This window comes from Macrobrachium nipponense, chromosome 30 (genome assembly GCF_015104395.2).
Source record: "Macrobrachium nipponense isolate FS-2020 chromosome 30, ASM1510439v2, whole genome shotgun sequence".
Classification (NCBI taxonomy): Eukaryota; Metazoa; Arthropoda; class Malacostraca; order Decapoda; family Palaemonidae; genus Macrobrachium; species Macrobrachium nipponense.
The window spans coordinates 11,464,987-11,491,024 of record NC_087218.1 but is presented as its reverse complement, the minus strand read 5'-3'; the positions used below and the strand labels follow the sequence as shown (position 1 = coordinate 11,491,024).

Sequence of the window (26,038 nt, the reverse complement as noted above, 5' to 3'; positions counted from 1 at the left end):
CAGTATTTACTTTGTGAATTAGACCTTATGCTTCTGGACTGAGACTTCACTAGGATAGTCATTCCCTTAACCCTCCCCGAAGGGTGGTATTGATGTCAGTGCACCCCAAGCGATGCACTGTAGGCCTTACTAAAGGTTGTTTGAGGCTTCCCTTCGGCTCTTAGCTGTACCCACTATTTAGTCTTTTACTTGACCTCCGTTCCCATTTCCATTATTCCATCTTGCTGTTCAACCCACCCCCCCAACTTCCTTTTTTCACGGTTGTAAGCACTTAATAATGGCAGCCAGTGCCCCAGTGCTTGTCTTTATGGGGCAAATTTTCATAAATCAAACAATCAGTAAAATGATGGGTCATGTCAAAACAGTGAATGCATTTGACTTAGTAGAAGTAGATACATTTGACCTAGAGAAATATGAAACCATACGGACTTAGTTAAAAGAACTATAGTAGATTCACATCAACCGTGCATTTGATGTCTAGGCCCGCCCCTTACAACGCTCCTGATTGGCGATAAGCCAGTCGCAGGACTGGAAACTCGTATACCTCCGGAGAGGTGGAACATACATCCTGCCCATGTGAACTCTCGAGAGAGACTGGGAGTTTCCAGCCCTGCGATTGGCTTATCAACAGCCAATCAGGAGCGTCGTAAAGGACGGGTCTAGACATCAAATGCACGGTTGATGTGAATCTGCTATAACAGTGCAGTATTTCCTAGTATGGAAATAGTCCATTAGTATATATGTGGTGAATCATTCAGAGATGTATCAGTAATAGTCTTTCATAGAGAACTGAAATGAAATTTGCATATTTTGTTCTTTGCCATGATGAAGAAATCAGGATTTCAGGAACCTCTGTATTTGATTTTTTAAACGTTATTTCTGAATTTTACTTGTTACTTGTTTATGTGGAGCTTAAATGTTACAGAACCATTCATTTGCAAAAGTCAACAAGTTTAATGAAAAACAGAACAGTTCCATATATTGTACTGTGGAACTATTGACATTGATGGCGTGGTTAATTTAAAATATTGTGCTGTTGCCTATATTCAACATGGTTAATTTTAAACAAAAATGTATGTATTTGCTTATATGATCACTTAGCCAACCCTCTTTGATGTTGCTTTGGGTAATATCTCATCAGTGTTTTCTTTTTTCTCTTCCTCTTTCTTTCAAACCTTGCATATCACCACATCGCCTCTGGTGCCAACAATCGACGTCTGAATCTCTGCATCAACACAACACACCTTCACTGATTCCTAAAACAATGATATCCTCCTAAAACAATGATATCTTTTCATATGTGGCTTTTCATCCTACTCACCTATGATTCCTACAATAAACACCTTGCGGGAGCCAGATCCTGACACAGGAAGACTGGAATGTAGTCCTCTTCAATGGTATGGAAAAGACGAGTCACTGGGCCTCCCTGTACTTCGTGGCTCTGATGACATTTGGCAACTACGTCCTCTTCAACCTGCTGGTTGCCATTCTCGTCGAGGGATTCTCCGCGGAGGTAAGCAAGCTCAAGAGTCAATCCTTTCAGTCAGATTTGGTCTTCTACTTGAATGTGTTTATTTGTTTGAATATGAAAGTCTCATTTAAGAATTCAGTGCCAAGATTCAAGAATTGATGCTGTCGATTTGATCATTTACTTAATACTTCTCGTTCACATTATTGTTTGATGAGTGGACTGTAAATCACTTTTTATAGCTCTGTAAGATATATTTAGTATATATCCATTGTCTCTCTAACTGACTGAAATCAGACAGTAAATTTTCATAATTAAGACGAAAGTTTTTTTGAGGTGCTTCTGCACATAATGCTGCTTGCGGCGTCATAAACTTATATATATATATATATATATATATATATATATTATATATATATATATATATATATATATATCATTGTGTATATTTTTATTGCTGAAAATTTTTATTGTATGTATTTTATTTCAGGTGATTTAATGCATTTTCAAGAGAAAATATGTATTGTAATACTTATTATAATCTTTAACACCTCAATGAACGTTCTAGTTTTGTTACATTACTTTTTGTATATTGTCCACAAGGTACAGTCCTCATTGCCTCCGTATGTCCTTTTTTTTTTCTTTTTTTTTTTTGCATTGGTTACAGTCACGTTCACCTTCATACACTTGAGATGAACTGTCGTGCATCGCCATTCATTCTTTTTGTCATTTATCCGCTCACTGTTGGAAAGGACAGTGCACTTAACGTAGTCTCTGCTAGAGTTGTAATGTACCTGTTTTGTCAGATTTTAGCCAGAATTTGTTACCTCCTAGTCGTTAATTCCTATGAGTGGTTATCCTATTTTCTCCTTTATTAGGACACAATGGATACTAAACTAGGTTTTGCGAATCTTAACAATAGTGATTTTATGTCACCTCTTGTTGTAGTTTTCTGTTACGTAAGAAGAGTAATGTTCAGTGATTACATATACAACTTACATAGTATATAGTACATCTGTTGTTTATGTGCAGTATGTGTATACTGTATTCATGTTACTTGAATTTCATCTATACAGATCATACAGATATATATATATATATATATATATATATATATATATATATATATAGTATGTATATATTATATATATATATATATAATGTATATATATAATGAGTATTTGTGTGTTTGAGTTTACATGTTTATATAATGTGTGTTTTGTTTTTGTCATGATACGTACATACATATTCAGTCACATCACAGTAGTCGTGGAAAATGTTAAGTTTTTATTTATCATGAGACAAAAACGGGAAGAAATTACAGGATGCTGCTTAAGAGCTGTGAGATACACATCATAGATAGATAGTTATAAACTGAGTGATGCAAGGAATCGATGAAAGGAAGTGAGACAGCGTGTAGTAAACTTACGTGGCATGAAAATCAGTGTTCAATGGAGTACGGCGTTGTTAATGTGTGCAAGTGATATAAGTGGGGCCACCTGTATTCGCGTTCTCCGGATTCGCGGATTTCTTTCTGGACCATATAGTATACCCATTATTCGCTGGAAATTCGCATCTTCACGTTATTATTCTTTGAGAAATATAAAAAAAATTCCTGGTTCTTTTCATCAATTTCTTCATAAAATGCACTTTTTGTGATAAAACTATTAAAATAACCAGGTATAAACATTATTTGTGGGTTTTTCTTGAGTTAGACCTGCCAAAATAGGCTTTTTTTCAGCGTTTTTATGGGTGTTCCAACTATTCGCGGGGTCTGATACACATCCACCGCGAATACAGCTGGGCCCCATTGTATACGCTAATTATGGGAAAATAGTGAAGTGAAACTGCAAAAACTGTTGAAAGTTTACAAGCATTTGCAAGTGAAAGAAATTAGTAAAGACATGAGTAAGAGTGAACTTGTGAGGGTAAATGGAAGATGGAGTAGTGAATGTTGATAAGGGTGGTGGAAGAAAGAAAGCTGTTGACTTTTGCATCTGGAGGTAAGTATAACAGGTGATTGTAGATGGATAAATACTGAAACAAGAAGATACTATTGGGATTTGGGATCTTTTCTAGATAGTGACCCCAAGGGTTTTAACCTGGTATATATCCGCCTTTGCAGCGTGTTTAGTACACTCCCAGCAGGGATGACTGTAAAAACATAAACAAAAGATTAAAAATATAATAGAGATAATGACTCCCAAGAAATATTAGCCTTAAATAACGACCCCTAAAAACCCTTGGGGTCACCATCTAGGAAAGTTCCGGAAATTGTTCCAAGGATTGGGAAAGGAAGGCTTCCATTGCCAATGTGTGTGGAGAGATTGTTGAGCCAACTGTCCTCCATAGGAGAGCAGTATGGATTTAAGATGAATCGACTTTGCGGCAAGGAGAATTGAAGTCACAAGAAATGTTGAGATATGGAAAAGTGTTGACAAGGTTGTCGTAGGGGAAAGGATGGATCAAGTGTGTTTTGAGATGGTTTGGGTTTGTGGAAAGAATGGGGAACAGTTAAGAATGTTTGTTATGAAAGAATGTATGTTATGAGGGGTGGAGATAGGAAGATTTGGAAAGTGCTAGATAGGCGCTCAATAGGTAACAAGAAAGGAACGAGAAAGTGCAGAATAGGAACTCAATGGGTAATGAGAAAGGAGAGAGAAAGTGCTGGATAGGAGCTCAATAGGTAACGAGAAAGGAGAGAGAAAGTGCTGGATAGGAGCTCAATAGGTAACGAGAAAAGGAGAGAGAAAAAGTGCTGGAAAGGAGTGCATAGGTAACGAGAAAGAGAAAGAAAGTGCGGGATAGGAGTGCATAGGTAACGAGAAAGGAGAAATGAAAGTGCTGGATAGGAGCTCAATAGGTAACGAGAAAGGAGAGAGAAAGTGCTGGATAGGAGCTCAATAGGTAACGAGAAAGGAGAGAGAAAGTGCTGGATAGGAGCTCAATAGGTAACGAGAAAGGAGAGAGAAAGTGCTGGAAAGGAGTGCATAGGTAACGAGGAAAAGGAGAAAGAAAGTGCTGGATAGGAGTGCAATAGGTAACGAGAAAGGAGAGAGAAAGTGCTGGAAAGGAGTGCATAGTAACGAGAAAGGAGAAAGAAAGTGCTGGATAGGAGTGCAATAGGTAACGAGAAAGGAGAGAGAAAGTGCTGAAAAGGAGTGCATAGGTAACGAGAAAGGAGAAAGAAAGTGCTGGATAGGAGTGCAATAGATAACGAGAAAAGGAGAGAGAAAGTGCTGGATAGGAGCTCAATGGGTGACGAGAAAGGAGAGAGAAAGTGCTGGAAAAGGAAGTGCATAGGTAACGAGAAAGGAGAAAAAAAGAAAGTGCTGGATAGGAGTGCATAGGTAACGAGAAAGGAGGAAAGAAAGTGCTGGATAGGAGCTCAATAGATAACAGAGAAAGGAGAGAGGAAAAGTGCTGGAAAGGAGTGCATTAAGGTAACGATGGGAAAAAGGAGAAAGAAAGTGCTGGATAGGAGTGCAATAGTAACGAGAAAGGAGAGAGAAAGTGCTGGAAAGGAGTGCATAGGGTAACGAGAAAGGAGAAAGAAAGTGCTGGATAGGAGTGCAATAGGTAACGAGAAAGGAGAGAAAAGTGCTGGAAAAGGAGTGCATAGGTAACGAGAAAGGAGAGAGAAAGTGCTGGATAGGAGCTCAATAGGTAACGAGAAAGGAGAGAGAAAGTGCTGGATAGGAGCTCAATAGGTAACGAGAAACGAGGGGCCCTAGGGGTGAAAGGCATAGTGCGTGAAAGCCGGTTTGATGTGCTGCTGTTGAGCATTCTATGTAGGCTATGATGTGGCTATTGTTGTGGAATTTTAAACCTAACGGGTTGATCCATAATCCAGCAGTCGATGCTCTGTCACTTCACTGATTTGTTTTTCAGCCACCCTCTAATGCAAAATGCCCTATATATATATATATATATATATATATATATAATATATTATATATTATTATATATAGTCTATATATATATACACATATATATATATAAATATATATATATATATATATATAATGTTTGTTTATATTCATATGTTATAATATATGTAGGACGTCAATACTGTATGTACATATGTTTATGTGTGCGTAGATTGTTTTTGTTATTTGGGACAACAATCATAAAGTAGTTTAGCCAGTGGTTATATTTGTGTTGTGCTGAGTTCTTTAAATGACGTTTTTATTTTTAGGTATAATCATTGTTGTGGTTTTGTCTTTTTTTAAGTTGCTCTTAAAAGCTCAAATTCCAGTTGTCTCTCTCTTTCTCCATCTTCGTCTCTGTCTCCTCTTCTGTAGTGCCATATTGTGAGCCGTTAAAAGTCTCCCGTAGTTAGATCGTTTCCCGGAAGCTGTCCCACCGAGCACTTTTCCGGAATCTTCTTGAAAGCGTCTCGTCGCCAATTTTCACCCAGTAGCCGATATTGGTGGCAAAGTTGAAGTCGAGGTTAGAGATGGAGTTTCGCATATGAGACACAGCCCCATAACAAATATACCCGCGACTTCAATTGTGCCCCAGTATAGGAATGGTAGGAGGCGAGATGCTAGAGAAGATGCCCAAAGTACCCGTGTGACAGCGCCTTCATGCATTCGCTTTTGGTGCCCACTAATTTTATGTGCTGATCCCTTTGATGTGTAGCAATGTCACATGCGGAGCACTGTAGTCAGTTCTGAGCAAATTGTTTTAATTCATGAAGGTTTTTTATTTTCTTTCCTGATAAGGCCCCAATAAAAAAAATTTTGGATAGATATCTTTTTTTTCCATGTCGGTTAATATGAGTGTGTACGAGTTGCTTGAATTTATCCACAAACTATGAGTCACACAACAGGTTAGCTCTCTTACTCTATTCCTACATATTGGTAGGTTATATATATTTTTTTATTTTCGTGTTGAAATAAAATAAACCAGTATTTTTTTTACTTCATTTGATCAGATTTACAGCATTTGCAATAAGGTTGAATGTCTTTCCTAATCAATGTACATAGTTAAGCAGACATGTGGTTTATAACATCGGTTTATTATTATTATTAGTAGTAGTAGTAGTAGTAGCAGAAGCACTAGCAGTAGCAGTAGCAGTAGCAGTAGTAGTAGTAGTAGTAGTAGTTGTTGTAGTAGTAGCTGTAGTAGTAGGAGTTGTTGATTTTAGTGACTGATGTATATTTTACGTTGTGAATCTCATGACACAGAGTAGGGAGCAGATTCAGGGATGAAGTGTTGAATTCTATTTAATTCCCTATTGCTGTTCAAAGAGTTACCGCCCCCCGCCCTTAATATATCTGTTCCTCCATATGACATTGCTCTCCTTTCAAGACTGACGTTGTTGGAATATTTTTCTTGTGAATAGTACTCTTCAATATGGCCTCCTTGTATTTCTTGGAACTGATTCAATGTTAGACACACGATACGTTAGGCACATTCAATGCATTGAACGTTACCCGATTTTTCAAGCACACGAAAAGCATTTAACGTCATCTGATGTGCTAGGCACGTGAAGTGGCGTTAAGTTTGCCACGTGAAATTGCATTTGATGTTAAGACACGTGGAGTTGCATTTGATGTTAGACACGTGACACGGTATTTGAATTGACCATATCTGTATTAGGCACATGAACTGGCATTTAAACGTTCTAGATGATGTGAAATCTAAGCCACGTTTTATTTTAGCCGCAATGGAAACTTAGCCACAGTGGACATGGCTTCAGTACCTTCTCTATTTATGTATGTTGGTGTATTGTCGGTATTACCGTGATGTGTGGCATGAGTCTCGATGTATGTACTGTATTGATAAGCGGCGTCCTTCTCTGTCTCTTTCCACTCTGCAGCATCCGTCTTTCCTAAACACGGCCTCTGCCATGAGTAATCGTCTCTCTTGAGTCTCTTGTCCTGTAATTATGTTATCAATCTTCGCCGGAAGGCTGCAAGTCAAATTACCGGTCCATCAGACTGATTTCATGATCAGATTGTTTGAGCTTATTGTGAGTGCCAGTGAACATGATGATAATTGTGACGGGATAGCTACTCAAGTTAATTTTTCATTTTCTTATTTGTGATAAGTATAAGATACAAGCACGGCAGTAATGTTTATGAAATATGGGCAAATACAAAGCAGCAGATTTTTAAAACCTGCTGAACATTCTTATATTTTTCCTCACATGGTCCATAGAACCTGAATGAAATTTTTATATTTATATATATATATATATATATATATATATATATAGAGGCAGTTCCCGGCTTATGAGGGGGTTCCATTTATGAGATGTGTCGTAAGCCGGAAAATCGTCAGAAACCCTAAGAATACCTTACTTTTAATGCTTTGGGTGTATTTAAAACTATGTAAACTGCATTTTTATTGCATTTTTCATAACAAAAAACCCTCAGATATTGATTATTTAGCATTTTTAGAGTCATATTTCTTCTGTCAGATTTGCGCCATAATCCTGGAACGTGTCGTAAACCTATAAATAATTTCTGATTAATATAAATGAAAAGCATCGTAACCTTGGAACGTTGTAAGCCAAACCCGTCGTAAGTCGGGGACTGCCTTAAAATATGTATGTATATATATATATATATAATACACTATCAGTATATATACATCCAAGTAATTTTGAGTATTTCTACATATTTTATGAAAATGATCGTACATCATGTATTTCTCAGGTCAAAATTGTGCTGCATTCTTTGCAATAATTGGCTGAATGACTCGGTGTTTTGTTTAGAATTATACTTGAGTAACATAAGTTCTCTGAATCCAAGGTACTATTGCAAATGGCGGCCATGTTTAAGAAAATCATTCTTTGTCTTCTTTCGTCCCATCATTTCATCTGTCATCTTCATTTTTGTACTGATAATGTGGCTTCGTTTTCAGTTTCAGGTGGAGCATTCAAAATAATCCAAATACATAATTACCTTTATTTTGCTTAGTGTTGTTGTAGAGATAACAAAAAAATGTTTCTTCTTCATGTTTTTGTTGCTATTATTGTTCGTGGTTCTTGACAGCAAGCTATTCCTTAAATTTAGAAAGAGTGAATATTTTTTTTTTTTTTTGCCATATGTAAAGTGACTCAAATATATTGGTCTAGACATGTAAATGTAATATTTCGCGTAATATGGTGTAACTTGGCTTCATTTTAAATTTTATTGTTTTCATCCTGAATGCGGAACAGAGCTGGTAGAATTATTATTATTATTAAATCATCACCCAAAACAGAACTAGGGAATTTGCGGTCTTTCCCTGAAAGTGAGTCGTTCGTTATTTGCTGACTTTGAATTGTATTATTAAGTAATAAAGTTTGCTCGACCGTACCAATGATTCACAATTGTAGTCTTAACAGGTATTCCCAAAAGGGTTTGTTTTGAAATGGAGAATGAAAAGTGGAATCAGAAAAGGTTAAAGAAGTCTAAATGCTAGGTTGGTAGAAGCCTCAAGGAACAGATGAAAAGTTAAAGAGGGAAAGCAATATGGCTAACGGTTGCAGGGACGTTGCTAAGCGCTTTTAGAATCGTGTGCATTGTGCCATGTAAACTTTAATATAGAAGCTCCCTCTTCATTTCTTGTTCTCATACAAACCCAACTCGAGAGTCTTAAACAGTCGACAGGTGAGGTGTTAGGATTCAGTTGCAGATGCAGTTGCGTTTGTCCGTTTTGTCATTGAAGTTGACGGGATGGGTAACCTTTATCTAAAGGCACCCTACCCCCTCCCCACCATCTAAAGTCATCCCTCCCCTCCCCACCAAGAAAAATGCTAACGAGAAGGAAGAAAAATCGGAATTGCGATATAAACTGTCATTCCACATTTTTTTCATCCTCAGATTTTACAGTATATAGCCAGTGACCTAATCTTGAATAATGTTTGTACTGGTTGTGGGCTTAATTGTTACGAGTTAATCATTGCGTATGGATGTTTCACGTGCCTTTATTCAAAGTAAAGCTTTTATTATTCAGCCTTCCAAACGAGGTTTGGTTTTGCAAATGGCAGTAAACATTTTGACGTTGTATAAGAACATCATTTATACGAGGTTTAGGATATTTTCCTTGTTAGTTGATATACGGATGTAAGACGTGAATATTGTATACGGTTAAAATCTCATTACTGGTAAGCAATTGCTGCGCTAGGATAGTTAGTCGTTATATAGTGTCCCTAGCGAGGATACTACCATCTTGAAGCAGTACAAAGCCGATACCACACCCTTTTTTAGACTTCGAGAAACGTCGCAATAGTGATCATGACTAATATTACTAACGAGACGTCTTTCAAATAACTGATGGAAACAATTGCATCTCTGCAAAAGGTTCAGTAAACACAAGTCATTGCAGTATTGTTTGATTTAGTCAAGATGAATGCCATTGCCTCCTGTAAATACAGCAAACGCTGGTATCTAGATGTCGGAGTATAACCAACAAGAAAAAAATTTTGCCTGCACCGTTGGGTCTTGATTCAAACTCTTATAAGAAAAAAAAAAAGAGAGAAAATTGAAATGACGTTGTGACGAGTCCTCATTGAAAATTTGTGGTGCACGCTGAAGATATCACGAGTCTGTAAACCTGTTGCATTTACAAATTGATATGTAAACAAACACTGTAAAGGGTATGGGCTGAGAAAGATGTGAAAGCCGGTGGCGCAAGTTACTGTAGTCACAATGCCCCTTCTAACAGGGCACAACGGTTCTTGTCAGATCACGGGCAGAGAGAGTCGCCTGCTGCCATGCAAGATAACAGAATTCCACTTTGAGGTAGTGTAAGTTGGTAGCTTGTGGGCATTGGCAGGTGCCGGCACTGAGTGGCCCTGTGCATCATGCCCCCATGCCCTGTTGTGCATAAATCACCCGGCTGGCCCTGGGAGGAGACTGAAGCCAGCCGGCGAAAATGCACAGGACCGCCACCACCAGCATCTGCTCTCTCTCTCTCTCTCTGTCTCACTGTGAATGGACTCATCATCAAACATTGATCTGTTATGATACTCTGCTCTTTGAATCAAGAAACAGTTTCTGAGGCACCTTCATCAGCTTTGGTTTTTTGCATCTTCTTTTTGCAATCTTTCCAAAGGCAGGAAAGGTACAGATTACATTTTTCCGCATTATTTCACTCCACCTTTTTCCTCTTGAGCCCCTCAGTGTTCTTGGATTTTAGCTTCCTCTCTCTCTCTCTCTCCTTCTCCGACTGACTGACTGGTTCAAGTCTCGCGGCGTAGCTGCTGGGTATCTATCTGCTGCTCCTTTGCACACACAAGCTAAAATCGAAACCCTCTTTCAGTTAATCACCAAAATTTGTTTTCAGTATGATCTGTCATAGAGATATTCCACAGTCCGTCATACCCAGTAAGAGAGATGTCATGCCATTCATTTCTTAGCAATAGCTTTCATATTGTGTTCCGATGTCCCCACACTTCTTTTCTGGCAGCTTGAAGGAGCAGAAGATGGCGCTAATGAAAGCATCCACATGATTTTTTTCTCTTGTCAAGCTTTAGCTTCTTGATTTTTGTTCATTCCGAACGGGAGACACATACTGCAGCCCCGTCCTAGAACACTATGAATATATTCATTTCTTCTACTTGAAAGAAATTTTTCAAACTCTCATGCTGTCATTTGATATGGTTCTTTGTACCGTTCAATATTTCCATCAAGAATTCAAAATATATACTACTTTTTTCTTTTAAGTAACATCGTATGTGATGAGTTTTTTAATCAGTGTTACAGTGTTAATTAACATGTCATAATGGTATGTAGTCTTTAATAAGACTATTCGTGTTTGCGAAATGTTGCAGTACTACAGGTTCAGTAGTGAGTTTAATAATATTGCAACTAAAAAAATCAAGATAATTCTTCCTAAATTAACTCTTTAAAAAACTAAAATTTGTTGTAATTATCATCGTATAAATGACTTATTTTGTTAGTAGTTCAGCTGAGAGTTTGAACAGTTTGTATTTCATCTTTTTCATTTTTTTTATCATAAAGGCTTCATGCAGAACTTCTATTTAACAGTTACTATAAAATGGCTGCCTGGTATGATTTGCTTCACAAGAACCAATGATCGAACGATACAAGGTCATGCGACATCATTGTTGTTAATACGTCAGCATATGATCTCATTCTGTTGCAGACAGTTATTACAATCTCTCTCTCTCTCTCTCTCTCTCTCTCTCTCTCTCTCTCTCTCTCTCTCTCTCTCTCTCTCTCTCTCTCTCTCTCTCTCTCTCTCCGTAGCAGATAAAAAAAATTGTAAATGCATAATTAACATAATGCAGCATACTTATATGTATGTATGTATGTATGCATGAATATACTGTATTTATATATTTTTTATCTCTACTCCGCTGTATATACCCCCTCTGTATCTGTCAGTCTGTTATCTAAATAAAATGATTAACGTATATTTGCAATAATATATTCACTCGCACCATTCTCGTCTTCTAGGGAACCGTCTTCCTTTTTACCCTCAAGTATTCTGGAAGTTTATCGTTCCCTCTCGTCCTGTGAACCCACTTGTTTATTTATTTTACTTATGATTTTGCTTATTTTGTCATATTTTGGAACTATTTCTGGTCTTCTCAAGTCCTTACTAACTCTGCTATTCTGTATTTTAGATGCGAGTATAGTATCTCACTCATTTGCGTCTGTTAAGATTTTCGACTTAGGTTCAGTTTAGATTTGTCTTTTCATCATACGATTACAGCACAAAATAGCAAATCGTATCAGTGTAAATTGAAATGGTGCCATACAAAATGAAAAACAGGACCATTTTTAATCATCTGCATAGTGTAATAGTATAAGCGACATTAATATCTATGCTGCATACTATGAAGTATCAGGGAAAATATAATTTTCACTTATTGATCATAGATGGGGTCAAGATGGTACCCAGGTCATTTCAAGATATATTATTCTGGATCTATAAGAAATTCCCTGAAAACATAACGTTATTTCATGTATTTGATAGAGAATAAATAGCTCGACTGAAACAAGACGTGGTTTGCATTATTAGCTAATCCATTCTGTGGTCAAGTATTGAATTTACCAGAAATTTCTAACAGCCTCAAACACCATATTGTTGGTTAATTTCATCGATATGATTATAGTAGGAGGCATGATGTATAATTGTAGTCATTTTAAAAACTGTTCTCGGCAGACTTGTACCTTCACTGCAAATCTTAGTTCATTCTTCCAAAGCATTCTCAAAAATTTTCACGTGTATAAAAAAACTAACTAAGTATAGATATTGTACTGTGAGCATCGCGACTTTCAACTACAAAACAAATTTAACTTACAGGTATTTTATTACTAGAGCTTTAGGTTTTTATTATGACATGGCATCGCTGATGCCATATGTGCTTTTTTTCTTGAATGTGTTATTTTTGCTGTTTATGTACTACATAGCTCCAGGAAAACCACCATGATTGAAAGAGATAATTGCTCTCCTTTTAATTGCCAAATGATTTCCCTCGATTCTCTTTCCTCCAGTTCCCTTCCTGCTTAACCCACTGCCTGTTTGGCCAATTTGAGTTCCATTGATTAAAACTGCACCCTTTAAAAAAGCTTTGGCACAATAATCCTGCTTAATTGTTATCATTGGAGGGGTTGCTTATGACTGTCCTTTTTAGTTAGTGGAGCACTTCATGCAAACTGAAAAAGTAACTCCAATGCTTCATGAGGAGAGTCCCCCACACGAGCTCTTTAACCATTCATTATTAACACTGTGATTCGCTCTTTTAGCGGAACGAACGGTTAGAAAAAGAACAAAAAGAGCTTGAGAAACAAAAGCGCAAAGAAGAGGAGGAGAGCGGGGTAATCTGTGCTCATGATAACCCGTCTGACGCGGAAAATGCTGGAGACATCCGCCTGGAGGACAAGGAAGAAGCCTCGAGTAGGGAAGTTTCAGAACTGCCCAAATGCACATCGAGTCAGTCCAGAGGCACTTTTGACTTATGCAAGGAATCATCCCCTGAGGTCCTTAGCCCCGGGACGCCCGTGGTGCTCCTGAGCCCTGGGATGCCCGTAGTAGAGGGCACTGAGATCACAGAGGTATCATCACCTTGCTGTTCTAACTCTGCCCTTCTTGAGTGTGTCCACAACACATACATAATGTGATTCACTTTAACAATGTCCCGTTTCAAAAAGAATTAACTTCATGTGGCTAGAATAGTGTCAAATCTGTTTTTGTAGTCCTTCAAATTTTACTGTACTATTTCTGTGATTGGTTACTGGAGTGGTAAACTTTTTTGTAGTTTTGGAAATGGGCAGAAACTGATCGCACGTCTTTCATACTTATTTTTTCCTCGATAAGATAGATGGACCATATTCTCTGGTGTTCTTGACTTGTTATTTTTTTACGTATACAAGAACTGTTAGCTCTGGCAGTGCACGACAAATGTATGACAGTTTTTCCCAAAGTACTGTACAGTAGTTCTCTGAATTTGGTCTTTGTGGTAGCAGAAGCACGATGTCAATCGAGGATGCCACCTGCTCTTTAGAAAACCTAGAATCTCTCTCATTTAGATGAAAGATATGAGTCTGTGTCCACACACTGATAGCAAGCAGATGATATGCACACTTGAAGGAGTGGTTATTAGTTGTGATGATGAGAAATTCTTGTTTTTGCATAACCATTTGTCCCTGTTTTGTGATGGATCTTAGATTATGGATGGTCATATCCTCCTGTGTGTGTTTTTTAGTAAGAGAGAGATGGGAGAACCTAACCAGCTGGGAATGGCACGTGACACCTTGTGTTACAGAAGGCATTTGAGCCTAATGACCCCACCAGTTTCCAACACAACAATGAGGCTGGTGGACCGTGTTGTTCAAAAGACTTACTCTGATATTTGTTGTGATTATTTCCCAACCCATCCAGGAATGTTCACTTATCACATCTCGTCAGTACCACCTTCCGTTTTTTTGCCCTACCTCCTGAAACACTATTTATCTTATGAATGTCCAGTTTGTACTCTGTGTCTCTTCTTGTTACAGTACCACACCCGTGAGTACTGCTCCCGAGACATCTGATAGTAGATGCACCAAGATACTGTTCCACACAATCGTGTTTATTATGTGACCCATTTGAATCTATATTGACCAGCATTTATTGTCCCGGAATGGATTCTGAATTGAATACAGTTTTAAGAATAATGATGATGAATCGCCGCCTCTTGTACCCTCATACCCGATAATATGTGTGCCTTACCCTACCTGTCCCATGCCTCCTGGCTTTCTTCTGTACACCTGTACAACTCTTGTAACTTATCTGTCTGCACTGTTTGTACAATTTGCACTGCATTGGGAATGACAGCATGACAATTTGAGGAAGTGTTGTAATAACGATTGCATGCGCATTGGAATGAATAAAAAGGCCATTTGTGTTGTAGTGTATTCAGGTGGGCCATGTCACAAAAACCCAAAATTACACTTTTCAATTTCGGTCTTAATCTTCAGTCTCATAGTGAAATGGTAGAACAAGACAATCACCTTCCACTCAGACTGATGTTCCAATTGTAGAGCTTTTGTCTTACTGTGAAGAGTTACAAGACTTAGATTACCATTCATGGTGACTGAAGTTCTGTTTGTATTTCATCGTTATTCCAATGCTTGACTTGCACGTGTATGGGTGGCCCAGTTGTTTATATGGTCCTAAAAGTGTGTTGGTTGCTTCTGTCATGTTTCCTTTTCTAATTTCATTATTTCTCGACATTTATTCTCCTAGGTTTAAATGGATACTTATCCAGTTAGTAGGAATTTGTTACTTCATGCCTCTTTAAGTAACCTTATGAATAATTTTTAAATTTTAGATTTTTTTTTATTTGTCTTGGTAGGATGCTGAGAATTTTATTTTGTTTTCTCCATTTCCAATTGTCATATCAGTATATAAAGTCTAACCCTCATAGACAAGTGTATGCCTTATAAGTAATGGTTGTAGTTAAAATTTTTCACCATAAAACATTTCCTGATACTGTACTTTTGTACATCAAGTAGTGTCAATTTTTTATCCATGCCATATTTTCAAATAGTGGAGACTGTGTGCATCCAAAACCGTAGCACATGGAATCCAGTAGTTTGAGCCACGAGCTTAACTCACTTTGGCTAAAAGGGGTGGAAGGTCAGATAGGCTCCAGCAACTTCTTGAACTTCTGAAATGTAAAATTTCCTCGCATAAGGTCAATATTTTTTTAACGCCATGGTGATCTTCACTGAGATTGATCTGCTCTGTGTATATCTGGCAAACCTGCTGATATTATTATTATTATTTGCTGGAGCATATTTGAATCCTTTCTTAACCAAAAGTCAGTGATTAGCCCCATGAAGTGACAAAAAAAAAGAGGCACTAAACAGGCACTTGAGTGAGAAGTTAAGCAGCCACTAAAGTGTCTCTGGTCAACACTAGGATGAGAAGAAGAAGTCGGCCTCAACTCTGGACGCTCCTGAGGATGAGAGGCGCATGCTGAAGGGGAACGAGGAGAGAATTAAAGAGAATCAGCTGAGACAGAAACTCCTGTATGCTGAGCCCAAGTGCAACATTGAAAAAGGTAATTGTGTTTTGCTACTCAGTTGGAAGTTGATTCGCTCGCTACTTTGCTTTAGGCGGTCCATGGAGTTTTTTCTTTCTTTTCTTACTTTCGTCACTTATATCCGAAGCGTAGCATGAGTAAGGTAGCTGGCTGATTGAAGGGATAAGCATTTCAGAACAAATACTGAAGTATAGCCTAGTCATATCCATGAATATTCGACTTAAGATTCCTTACCAATGAAATCTATACAAGATTAAATTCTAAGAATGGGAAACTGACTCTTCATACTAGCAATAGACACTTGAAGAAGAAATGTAAGAACAACTTGAAAGTGGCACCTACAACAATTTGAAACCTGACAACTCTGATATACCATATACATTTGTTTGGTTTATAAAGCAAGACTTGCTGGAGGTGAGGAAAGCTGATGTCATCAGATTTCTATTTGACCCTAGGAGAATTACTTGAATTGTAGAACCTCTTTGTCTATTGTTGAGGCTGTATATAAAACCAAACAGGAATGAGGGAAACTTAAATGTACTGTGCTTTGCTTTTTTCTCAAAATTTTTTCACATCAGAACTAAATACTATGTATTTTTTAAAACCTTTCCAAAGATATTAATTCTAAGTGTGGTGGAGATGTAATATAAAATAGATGCTTACTATATTATTTTATTTTTATTTTAGCAGCTGCTTTATTTGTTAACGTGTTATATATTTGAATCTCTCTCTCTCTCTCTCTCTCTCTCTCTCTCTCTCTCTCTCTCTCTCTCTCTCTCTCTCTCTTCTCTGGCATGGCTTCTACTTATTTTCCTCTTTATTGCAGAGAGCAAACTTTTGCAAATGCCTCAAATTCAAGCGCGTGAGATACGGTTGCCAGAGTCAGCCATTCCACCAACGCCAGCCGGATTCACGCCCATCATGGCAACACCCCACTCCCATTTGGGCTATCCGCCCATCATCACTCACACCGCTGCCACGCCTCAAGGATCGCCCCACGCCACCTTGGAGTCAGGTGGGCGTGGGGAACTGAACAATAGGCTCACACCTGCAATGGCCCTCTATTGCACTGCTGAACAATGCGACCGTCCACAGGTAGGACTGGCTGTGAAATTCTGTCTGCTCAGCTTTATTTTTGTGTTTATTTGTCATATCTCTGGTCTGCCTATTTAGTTATGTGGCTTATGGATTTTGCTTCATGTTTTGTTCACTGATAATAAATAGGTCTTTTTAAAATTGCTCAAGCACATATATCCTCGTGTTATGATCACTGAACTATTGTTTGCAAATCAGAATTTATCTACAAATTTATATTCATGTTCTTATTTATCGCCAAAAATATCAATAAGCATTATCACATTGTCTTGCAACATGCACATTTGGGTATTCACTGCATCTTCTACTGGCTGAGTAAAATTATCCAGAAAAAGCTTTTGATAGGTGCCAGTCGTAATTCTGTTTTCTTAAAGGATAGAAGTTAAAAAAAAATAGATTCCAGATTGTAGATTTCTTTCTGGTGCAGCATGTTATGGGGCTTGCCGCTCATGGAAGAACCTTTCTGGTAGTGTTATCAATGTCAGGATTCATAAGTTTGGAAGAAGCTAAAAATGTACTAAAGAGCATAAAAGTGTTGTGTACAGTTCTGCGTATGTACATATTATAAGACTGCATATCTACTGGTATTTAATGTTTCATATTATCTCTGTTTTTTGTTAGTTTTTGACATTCAGGAATTCTATAAAAGAAAAGAATTCCTGAATGTAAAAAACTACCAAAAACAGAGATAATATCAACCAACAGAGAGATAGAGTCTTATGTTACGTACATACTCAGAATTGGGTCAGATAATCTAAGGCAATGGTGCACAGCCCTTTTTTTGAATAATAATGCATCTTTCCAGGGAGTACTAAGGTCTGCTTCCATCAAAAGCAACAACACATCATTATCATCTCGCTCATCTCACACATCCAGCCACATGGGGCCTCGGATCACTCTTCGCCGCGAGTCTCTCTCCCCACATGATCTTCCAGGGAGGCGCGATTCCCTCAGCACATCTCATGGGTAGGTGCACTGACCAATTTGGTACAATTAATTGTCATTACAAATCTCTTTGGTTATAGACAACAAAAAATGGATCACTGCATTTGCTGGATTAATCTTTGAAACGGAAAAATGTTTTATTTGTTTTCCTCTAATACATCTGTCATACCTCGTCCATCGAGTCTTCAGATTGATATTGCTTCCACCTTAGACATAAAGGCATACATCATCACATGTCTTTGGGCATGTGAATCGTCCTCCTCTCTTGTCTTTCCGACACGGTCCCCACATATACTTACGATAATCATTTATATTAGATTACATAGTATGTGTGTGTGTATATATATATGTATATATATATATATATATAATGTTATATATATATATATATTATAACTATATATTTATATATAATATATTTATATTATATATATATTATATATATAGATATATATATATATATATATATATATATATATATATATTATATATATATATATATTATACAGTGGTCCCCCCGTATTCGCGGGGATGCGTAACAGACCCCCCCCCCCCATGAATAGTTAGAACCCGCGAATGTTTGGAACCCCTATAAAAATGCTAAAAACAGCCTATTTTGTTAGTTAAAACTCAAGAAAAGCCACTAAAAATTTTCATACATGGTTTTTTAATAGTTTTATCACAAAAGTGCATTTTATGATGAAATTGATCTAAAAAACCAGTAATTTGTGGATATTTCTCATAGAAAAATACCGCGAATGCGCGAATTTTCCACGAATAATGCGGGGAAATGTTCCCGAGAGAAATCCGCGAATGTGTGAGTCCGCGAATACGGTGGGCCCACTGTACATATATATATATATATATATATATGATATATATTATATATATATATATATATAGATATATACAATATTATATTATATCTAATCTATTATATATATATATATATGAGGGACTGCAGTAATAGCTATATACGTATACAGTTAACCTATCGTATATATATTACTATATATATATTTAATATATATAGTATAAATATATAATATATATATATCATATCTAATATATATATATAGATATATATATATATATTATATATATTATATATAATATATATATTATAATACTATATATATATATATGCTTGTCTAGCAATGACGATAACTGGATTTTTAGCACCAATTCTGTATGTGCTGAACACCACTTATCAGTGCCAATCCCCACTTAACAACACTGCCCATCCCCAGTTATCATTGATAACTGGGTATCAGTGCTATTATCGCCGGTTTTCTGTTATTGTCACACCGTCGGGAGCAGAATCCCTGCCGATAACAGAACCCCCGCCTATAACTGGGTACTGTCTATATACTATGTATGTACAGAATTCAAGTCGCCCCGAAAGTATTCTTTTTCAGAGTTAAACAAGGTAACCTTCAAGTATAAATTGATGCACTTAAGAATCACATAAGTATTGCTGTGCACAATAGGTCATCAGCTTGATTCATAGGAAATTGCTATACATACATATACATACATATATATATATATATATATATATATATATATATATATATATATATATATATATATATATATATATATATATATATATATATACATATATACTATATATAGTATATATATATACTGAATTTTTGGCATTGATCTCCACTTATCGGCGCCGATAACTATAACTATTATATATACATAATTATATATGTATATATATATAATATATATATATATATATATATATATATATATATATATATATATATAGTTATAGTTATCAACGCCGATAAGCGGAGATTGGCGCCTCTGTTAGGTAGGTATCAGCGCCAGTACCCGATTATCAGCGCCGATAAGTTGAGATCAATACCAAATATTCAGTTATAGTCGTCGCTAGACAAGCGCTGTAAAACCGGATTGCCGATAACCAGGGGCCCTAAATGTGTGTATGTGTGTGTGTATATGTATAAACAGCCTTTCATAGTCATTTTCATTCATATCTGCGTCAGTAACATTTTACTAAGTTTAGTATTCTCATAGGCTACAATAGGATAACTTGTTTTGCATCACATCTGTATCAAGATCACAACAATACATATACTTGATTGTACTCAGTCTTCCATACCCAGAAAGAAAAGTTATAATCCTTGAAAAAGAGCTGTCTTTTCCATTAAATAAGCCACATTGGAATTACATTGGTATACTTTAGAGGCACAGTAACAAGATACAGTATAATAGTACATGTTATCATTTTCTGAAGCCCTTTGCTTTCCAGCAGATGTGCTTTTTTTTGTCTTTTGCTTTTCTTCTTTTACCTTTATTCTTTTTCATCCTGGTTAACCAATCGCTAAATTTTCCTGCAGCGGTGTTTTGATTTGAAAATGAATCTTTCATTTCAGCCCCCCCATAAGATCCGGAAGTATTACCCGTGCTTTGTTAAACGACCCTATATTAATAACAGTAAGACATAGAATATTCAGTATAATCCTCTTTAAATTGAACTGCCTTTTTCAGTTGCACTTAACCTCTAATATGGTACAATGAGCTCTTTTTAAACTGTAAGAATACCTTCAGAACTGAGTGACCTCCCTTTGACCTATACTGAGCTCTTTTTCAAACTGTCCATCAGATGCTTCGGCCTAGGCCAAAGTTGTAGCAGCAGTGACAGCAGCATCACTCCTTTGCTCTGCTATCATTTGGGGTATGAATTGCAATGCTAATAACTCACAAGAGAAATTCTTACTTTTAATGCACTGTAACAATATCATACACTAATTATATATTTTCCAAAGGAATGCTTGAAAATGGCGATAGAAATCGGCTAACTCGCATTACCATGCACCATCAAACACCTAGTACTTATTTTTCTAGTAATGACTGTGTTGAGGCAATGACAGTAGGGCTCTTCTACCCATTCATAAAACTTCCACACTTTATACTTTTATCAAAATATTCTAGTCTTTTGAGAGTTCTACTTTTTGATTATCCATAAATGAAAATATGGTTTTTACATCAAATCCTTCAGAGAGTAACTAGAGGAAAAGAAGTCTTATTGAATCAGTGCAAATCTGTTTGAAATGTTGGTAGAAATTGTTATAAAGAGAGGCAACAGTCTGATGATGTTATAAGAATTCTGCAGTATGTTGTTGTTTTAGGTTATTCAGTGGATGGTTGCTCTCTGATGGTTATATGGTAGATTGCTTTTGTTTATTCAGATTTTGCATCTTCACAATACAGTGTTCAGAGTAGCTGCCAAAATTTAAAGGGATTTACTCTTTGGAACAGTTTGAATAGAACTTTTTCCATTATTAGTTGTCTTCATAGAGGATATCAGTTTTAAAACTGTAAGCCAGCTAGGTAGTCATTTTCATACTAGTCCAGTAGAAGGAAGTGGTTTCTGTGGAGAATTTTTACAGCTTGAACAGATAAAGTCAAATTGGACTTCCTTCCATTACTGAGCCAGAGATACCAGTAAGTACCCTCCACCTCGTTGTCAGGGTATTTGTGTCTCTAAAGGTTTTATGGTTAAGACAGAATGTATACGTTAGAGGAGGAACAGAGAAAAAAAATATTCAGAAATATATTTAGTAACAAAGTATTATTAGGTCTCCATCTGAATCCCTTTATCTTAGATTCAAGATTTAGTGGCTGCATTTAATAGTGCCTAATGAGATTGGTATGCTGGTTGCTTTTCTTGTTTTTAAATTTTCCACAAATTCATTCGTATTTAGGCACGTATTTCCACCTTTTTCAAGTTTCAAACTTTTTTCTAAATTTTTATAAAATAAGCAGAATTCTTTGTTCATCTTCCATTTTCACCATTCTCTTTTAATATAGCATTGCATTGTAAGTATGCGTTTTGTGCACTTTTCAAGAATCCTTCTGTATAACACTTAATTTAACAAGTTTTTAACGTGAACATTTACATAGTATACTGCACTGTATGTATAGGATTACATACTCAGGATGTCTTTAGGTATGAGTTCATGAATACAGCTAGATATGATATTATTGCATTTTATAACAAAGGGAAGGACTATCAATATTACTCAAGTATCATGCATGTGCACACAGTTTATATACTCTATATATATATATATATATATATATATATATATATATATATATATATATATATATATATATATATATATATATATATATATATATATATATATATATATATATATATATATATATATATATATATATATATATATATATATATATATATATATATATATATATGTATATGTATATGTACATATATCAATCCTCATTTCCAGAGTTGTGTGAGGCCCAGGGATTCAATGAATTTCTGCCACATATGTCTATCATATGCTTTACTTTCCACAAAGCTGTTCTCATCTTCAACCCCCCTTCACATAGTTCTTATCCACCAAGCAGCTTTGGGTCTTCCAACTCTTCAAGTGTCCACAGAAGCCCAGCTGACAGTATCATATACTATTCTCCCAGGATGGTGCAAAGAACATGTCCAAGCCATCTAAATCTTCCTTCATTATTATCTCATTTATTTTTGGAATTTCAGTAAATTTCTCCAGTGGTATTAGTACTCACTGCATCTTGCCATCTGATTCCTAATATTCATCATAGAGCTCGATTCTCAAATTGACAAAATCATTTAGATATATTTCCATTGTCAAACCAAGAACCATGTTTATATAGCAGCTATACAGATCTTGCTGGATGTACATACAGGTATTATCTTTTATTTCTGTGGAATTTCAATTTTGTTTATTTCCAGATCTTGTCAAGCTTGCTCATTTACTTTAACCTTCCCCTAAATTCTAATTCTAGTGAACATGAACTGAATATCTTCGTTCTCCAATATTCGAAAGATTCAAGAATCTTTACACCATTAGACCTAAATGCACTGTCAGATTTTCTGCTGATCATCTTTAATTTCAGCATTGTGATCACTGCTGACATCTGCTCCAATGTAGTGCCTAACAATCCTTGATATTTATTTTTCCTCTCAATTATAAGCAGTGTGATCTGTCTCGTTTCCGTAAATGCCATTTAGAGATAGCCAAATTTGTTTAAAAGTTTCCTTTTGTTAGGAGAGAGTTCCTCCAATTACCAAAAGTGTGTATCGCATAAAAACTGGTAAACTGTTCTCCACTTTTATTTGCAGTATCCACCAACCTTTCCATACGCAATATGCATCCTCCAAACCTTTATGTATTATGCTTGTGTATTCAGGTCACAAACGATAATTTTTATATCTCATTCCGGTGTTTCATATGTAAAATTCTACAGCTTTTTTGTGAATTTCATCTTTGTTCCTATGGAGATACAAACCAATGCCCTGTAAGCAGAGAATATTCTTTTATGTGTAGATGAGCATTAAACGAACGTTGCTACAAGCCTAGCCATATGATGGCTCTAGTGAGATAGTGGGTTCTTGCAGCAAAATGCCCAGCATTTAAGACACCATTTGATTCTTTCCAGTGTGTTGTGAAGTGGCACTGCTCACACTGCTTCCTTGGATGAAAGTAACTGAGTTTATATTCCTTTGTTTCTTTGTTTTTTCTGCATGTTTTGTGTTCGGTTTGTTGTCTCTGTTGCTGTGTTTTTCTCTTTCATGGAGAATAAACAACAGTAACATAGATATAAAGATCTGGGGCGACCTGGTGGCTATTTCATGTCTCCTACGTCTGTAGACCCATGCAAGTTTTGTTCTTATTGTCGAGGTAAAGTCTTGCCCATTCTTCCCCATGTGGGGAATGTGCTGACTGGGCTTCTCCTCACTGGAAAACATTTAGAAAGAGGAAAAGGATGGGCAGGAGGCATTTGCCTTCTTCACCAAGGAGTTAGGTAAAATCGGCGGGTTTTACAGGATCCTATTTTCCGCTATCTTTTGTTCACCTACCATTGCCTCAGAGTGCTGCTTGCAATCTAAGGGTAAATTTTCCCCTACCCAAGAATTTTTTTTTTTTTTTTTTTTTTTTTTTGTCTGTGATGTAGCCTTGATGTCCCCTCTATGACATCTTCCCCCTTCTGATAATGGTGATGAATTATTTTCTTTATATTATCTTTTTTGACCTAAACTGAAGGTTCCAGGTAGTGAATCCTTATCCACGATTCATTATAGTTTGGTGAAGTGGAAGAACAAAAACCTTTTGTCCCTTAATTCATCTGTCATGGTAGCTTCTGTTGATTGCTATGCTTCAGCTTAGTCCACGGCTTGGCTGGTACCTTCATTTACTAGACAGCATGGAAATTTGCTTGAAGCTGTCCTTTCTGTGGATCCTCCTCTGGGTAAATCTAAAAGATCTCATGGGGGTCTAAACGGTCATCTCAATCCAGGGAGGGCAGCCATGATAAGAAATCTTCAAGACATCAATCATTGTGTAGACATTGCTTTCACACTCACTTCAGTGGATGTAGGAGAAGAATTCACTCCTCGTTTATGAACACTCCTCTTTGCTTAGTTTCATGACTGGGTGATGATGGGGAATATTGTCACTCCTCTCCCCATCACTCTTCAAGGGAGTTACATAGGAGCAAGGGTACGTATCACAAGTATCCAATACATGAGAAGTTCCAGTTAAGAGGACATGCAGGCTCTCCCTCACAATCCCCTTCACGGAAATGAGGAGGTGATCAGGCTTCTTCGTCAAGTCATAATGCATTATCCTGCAAGATGGAGATCCCAATTCCTTCTACCTCACATGCATGAGTTTCTCTTTCCCCTTAAGGGAAGACATGAGACATGTCAACTTTTCATCAAATGTCAGTTGGTCAAATGAATGTAACAATTTCAAAGAGGAGATAAAGTTTTTTCTGTGGCACTCCTTTGGTATGAAGAATGCCATATTGCGTTTTACAGAATATGATGAGTTTTAGTATTGGTCAATAATCTGCGAGAGGGATGGCTGCATTTTACATAATTATAGTTGCAGCTTTGATGCATATATTTTCCTTAGTTATTGAATGAGTAGGGATCCATCATATTTCCAAAAGTATACCAGGCACATAGTATATTTTAAGGAATAAAAACTTAATTTGCTTTACCAGAGAATCTTCAAGACTATAGCTTTGAAGGGCTTTTATAAGAACTTCCAGAGTCACCCAAAAATACAAATTCCTGTGGTGTCAAGGTTTGTATGTATTGCAATCACACTTGCCACAATTCTCAATATGCGCAATTGTTATGCATAAATATTTGTTGTACTCCACTATGCAAGAGCACTATTTTATATATGACTAGAGTATTCTGTCTAAAAGTTTACACACTTCAACTTTATATGCACAAAAATAATATGCATGTTTCTTAGTCTATGTACAACAATTTTTAGATACAAACTTTCATTGCATAACAGCAGTACAATTTTGTATGTACAACCCTTTTGTTCACAGGAACCCTTAATGTGTAACAATTTTTACAGGCACCGAGAACGTCGGAGTAGCGGTTGTGGTTCCCCACTGTCATGGCGCCGGAACAATGGCTCGCAGCGCCGCCGAAGGGGTTATAGCAGCAACGGTTCCTCCTTTCGACGGGCGCAATTGGACCGTGAAAACCTTGTCAATCATGATTCAGGTTCCGATGCTGATGGGGAGGAGGAGACGGCCCTCAACAATAATATTACCCTAACCAATAATAATCTAAATAATCATCAGGCAACGTAAGTATTTTCATCATTTTTGGCTGTGACTTTTTGTATAGATGCAGGTGCCAGTGGGATGGACATTTCTAATGCCCTTGTCTAACCCAGACCTGAAGAAAATGAGAAAAGTGGGGAATAAAAAGTGTGGACTGAAATCACTTAAAATCTACAATCAAAATTGAATTCAAGTCCTCTTTTACCACTGTGCTATTCCAGTTTGATTGGAAATCCAAATTACCTTATTTAGCCTGGGCCCAAAAGAAATAAGAGACAATGAAGGGAAGGGGAATGGGCTTACTTGTAAAGAATGGATCAAACTGCTACAAAGAGGATTTAAGAATATATCAGTCCTTTCATAATTTAACTCTGAATTATCAATAAGATATC

The 26,038-nt window shown here is 36.7% G+C and overlaps 1 protein-coding gene across 1 annotated transcript in view; it reads left to right on the top strand.

Annotated features, from left to right (window-relative positions):
- LOC135202286 (voltage-dependent T-type calcium channel subunit alpha-1G-like) overlaps positions 1–26,038 on the top strand; it is a 146,353-nt gene that overhangs the window by 48,787 nt on the left and 71,528 nt on the right. Inside the window, 6 exon segments of the mRNA XM_064231595.1 lie at positions 1,358–1,513; positions 13,186–13,494; positions 15,845–15,986; positions 16,795–17,063; positions 17,869–18,029; positions 25,433–25,669. Coding sequence (XP_064087665.1) covers positions 1,358–1,513; positions 13,186–13,494; positions 15,845–15,986; positions 16,795–17,063; positions 17,869–18,029; positions 25,433–25,669 — 1,274 coding nt within the window.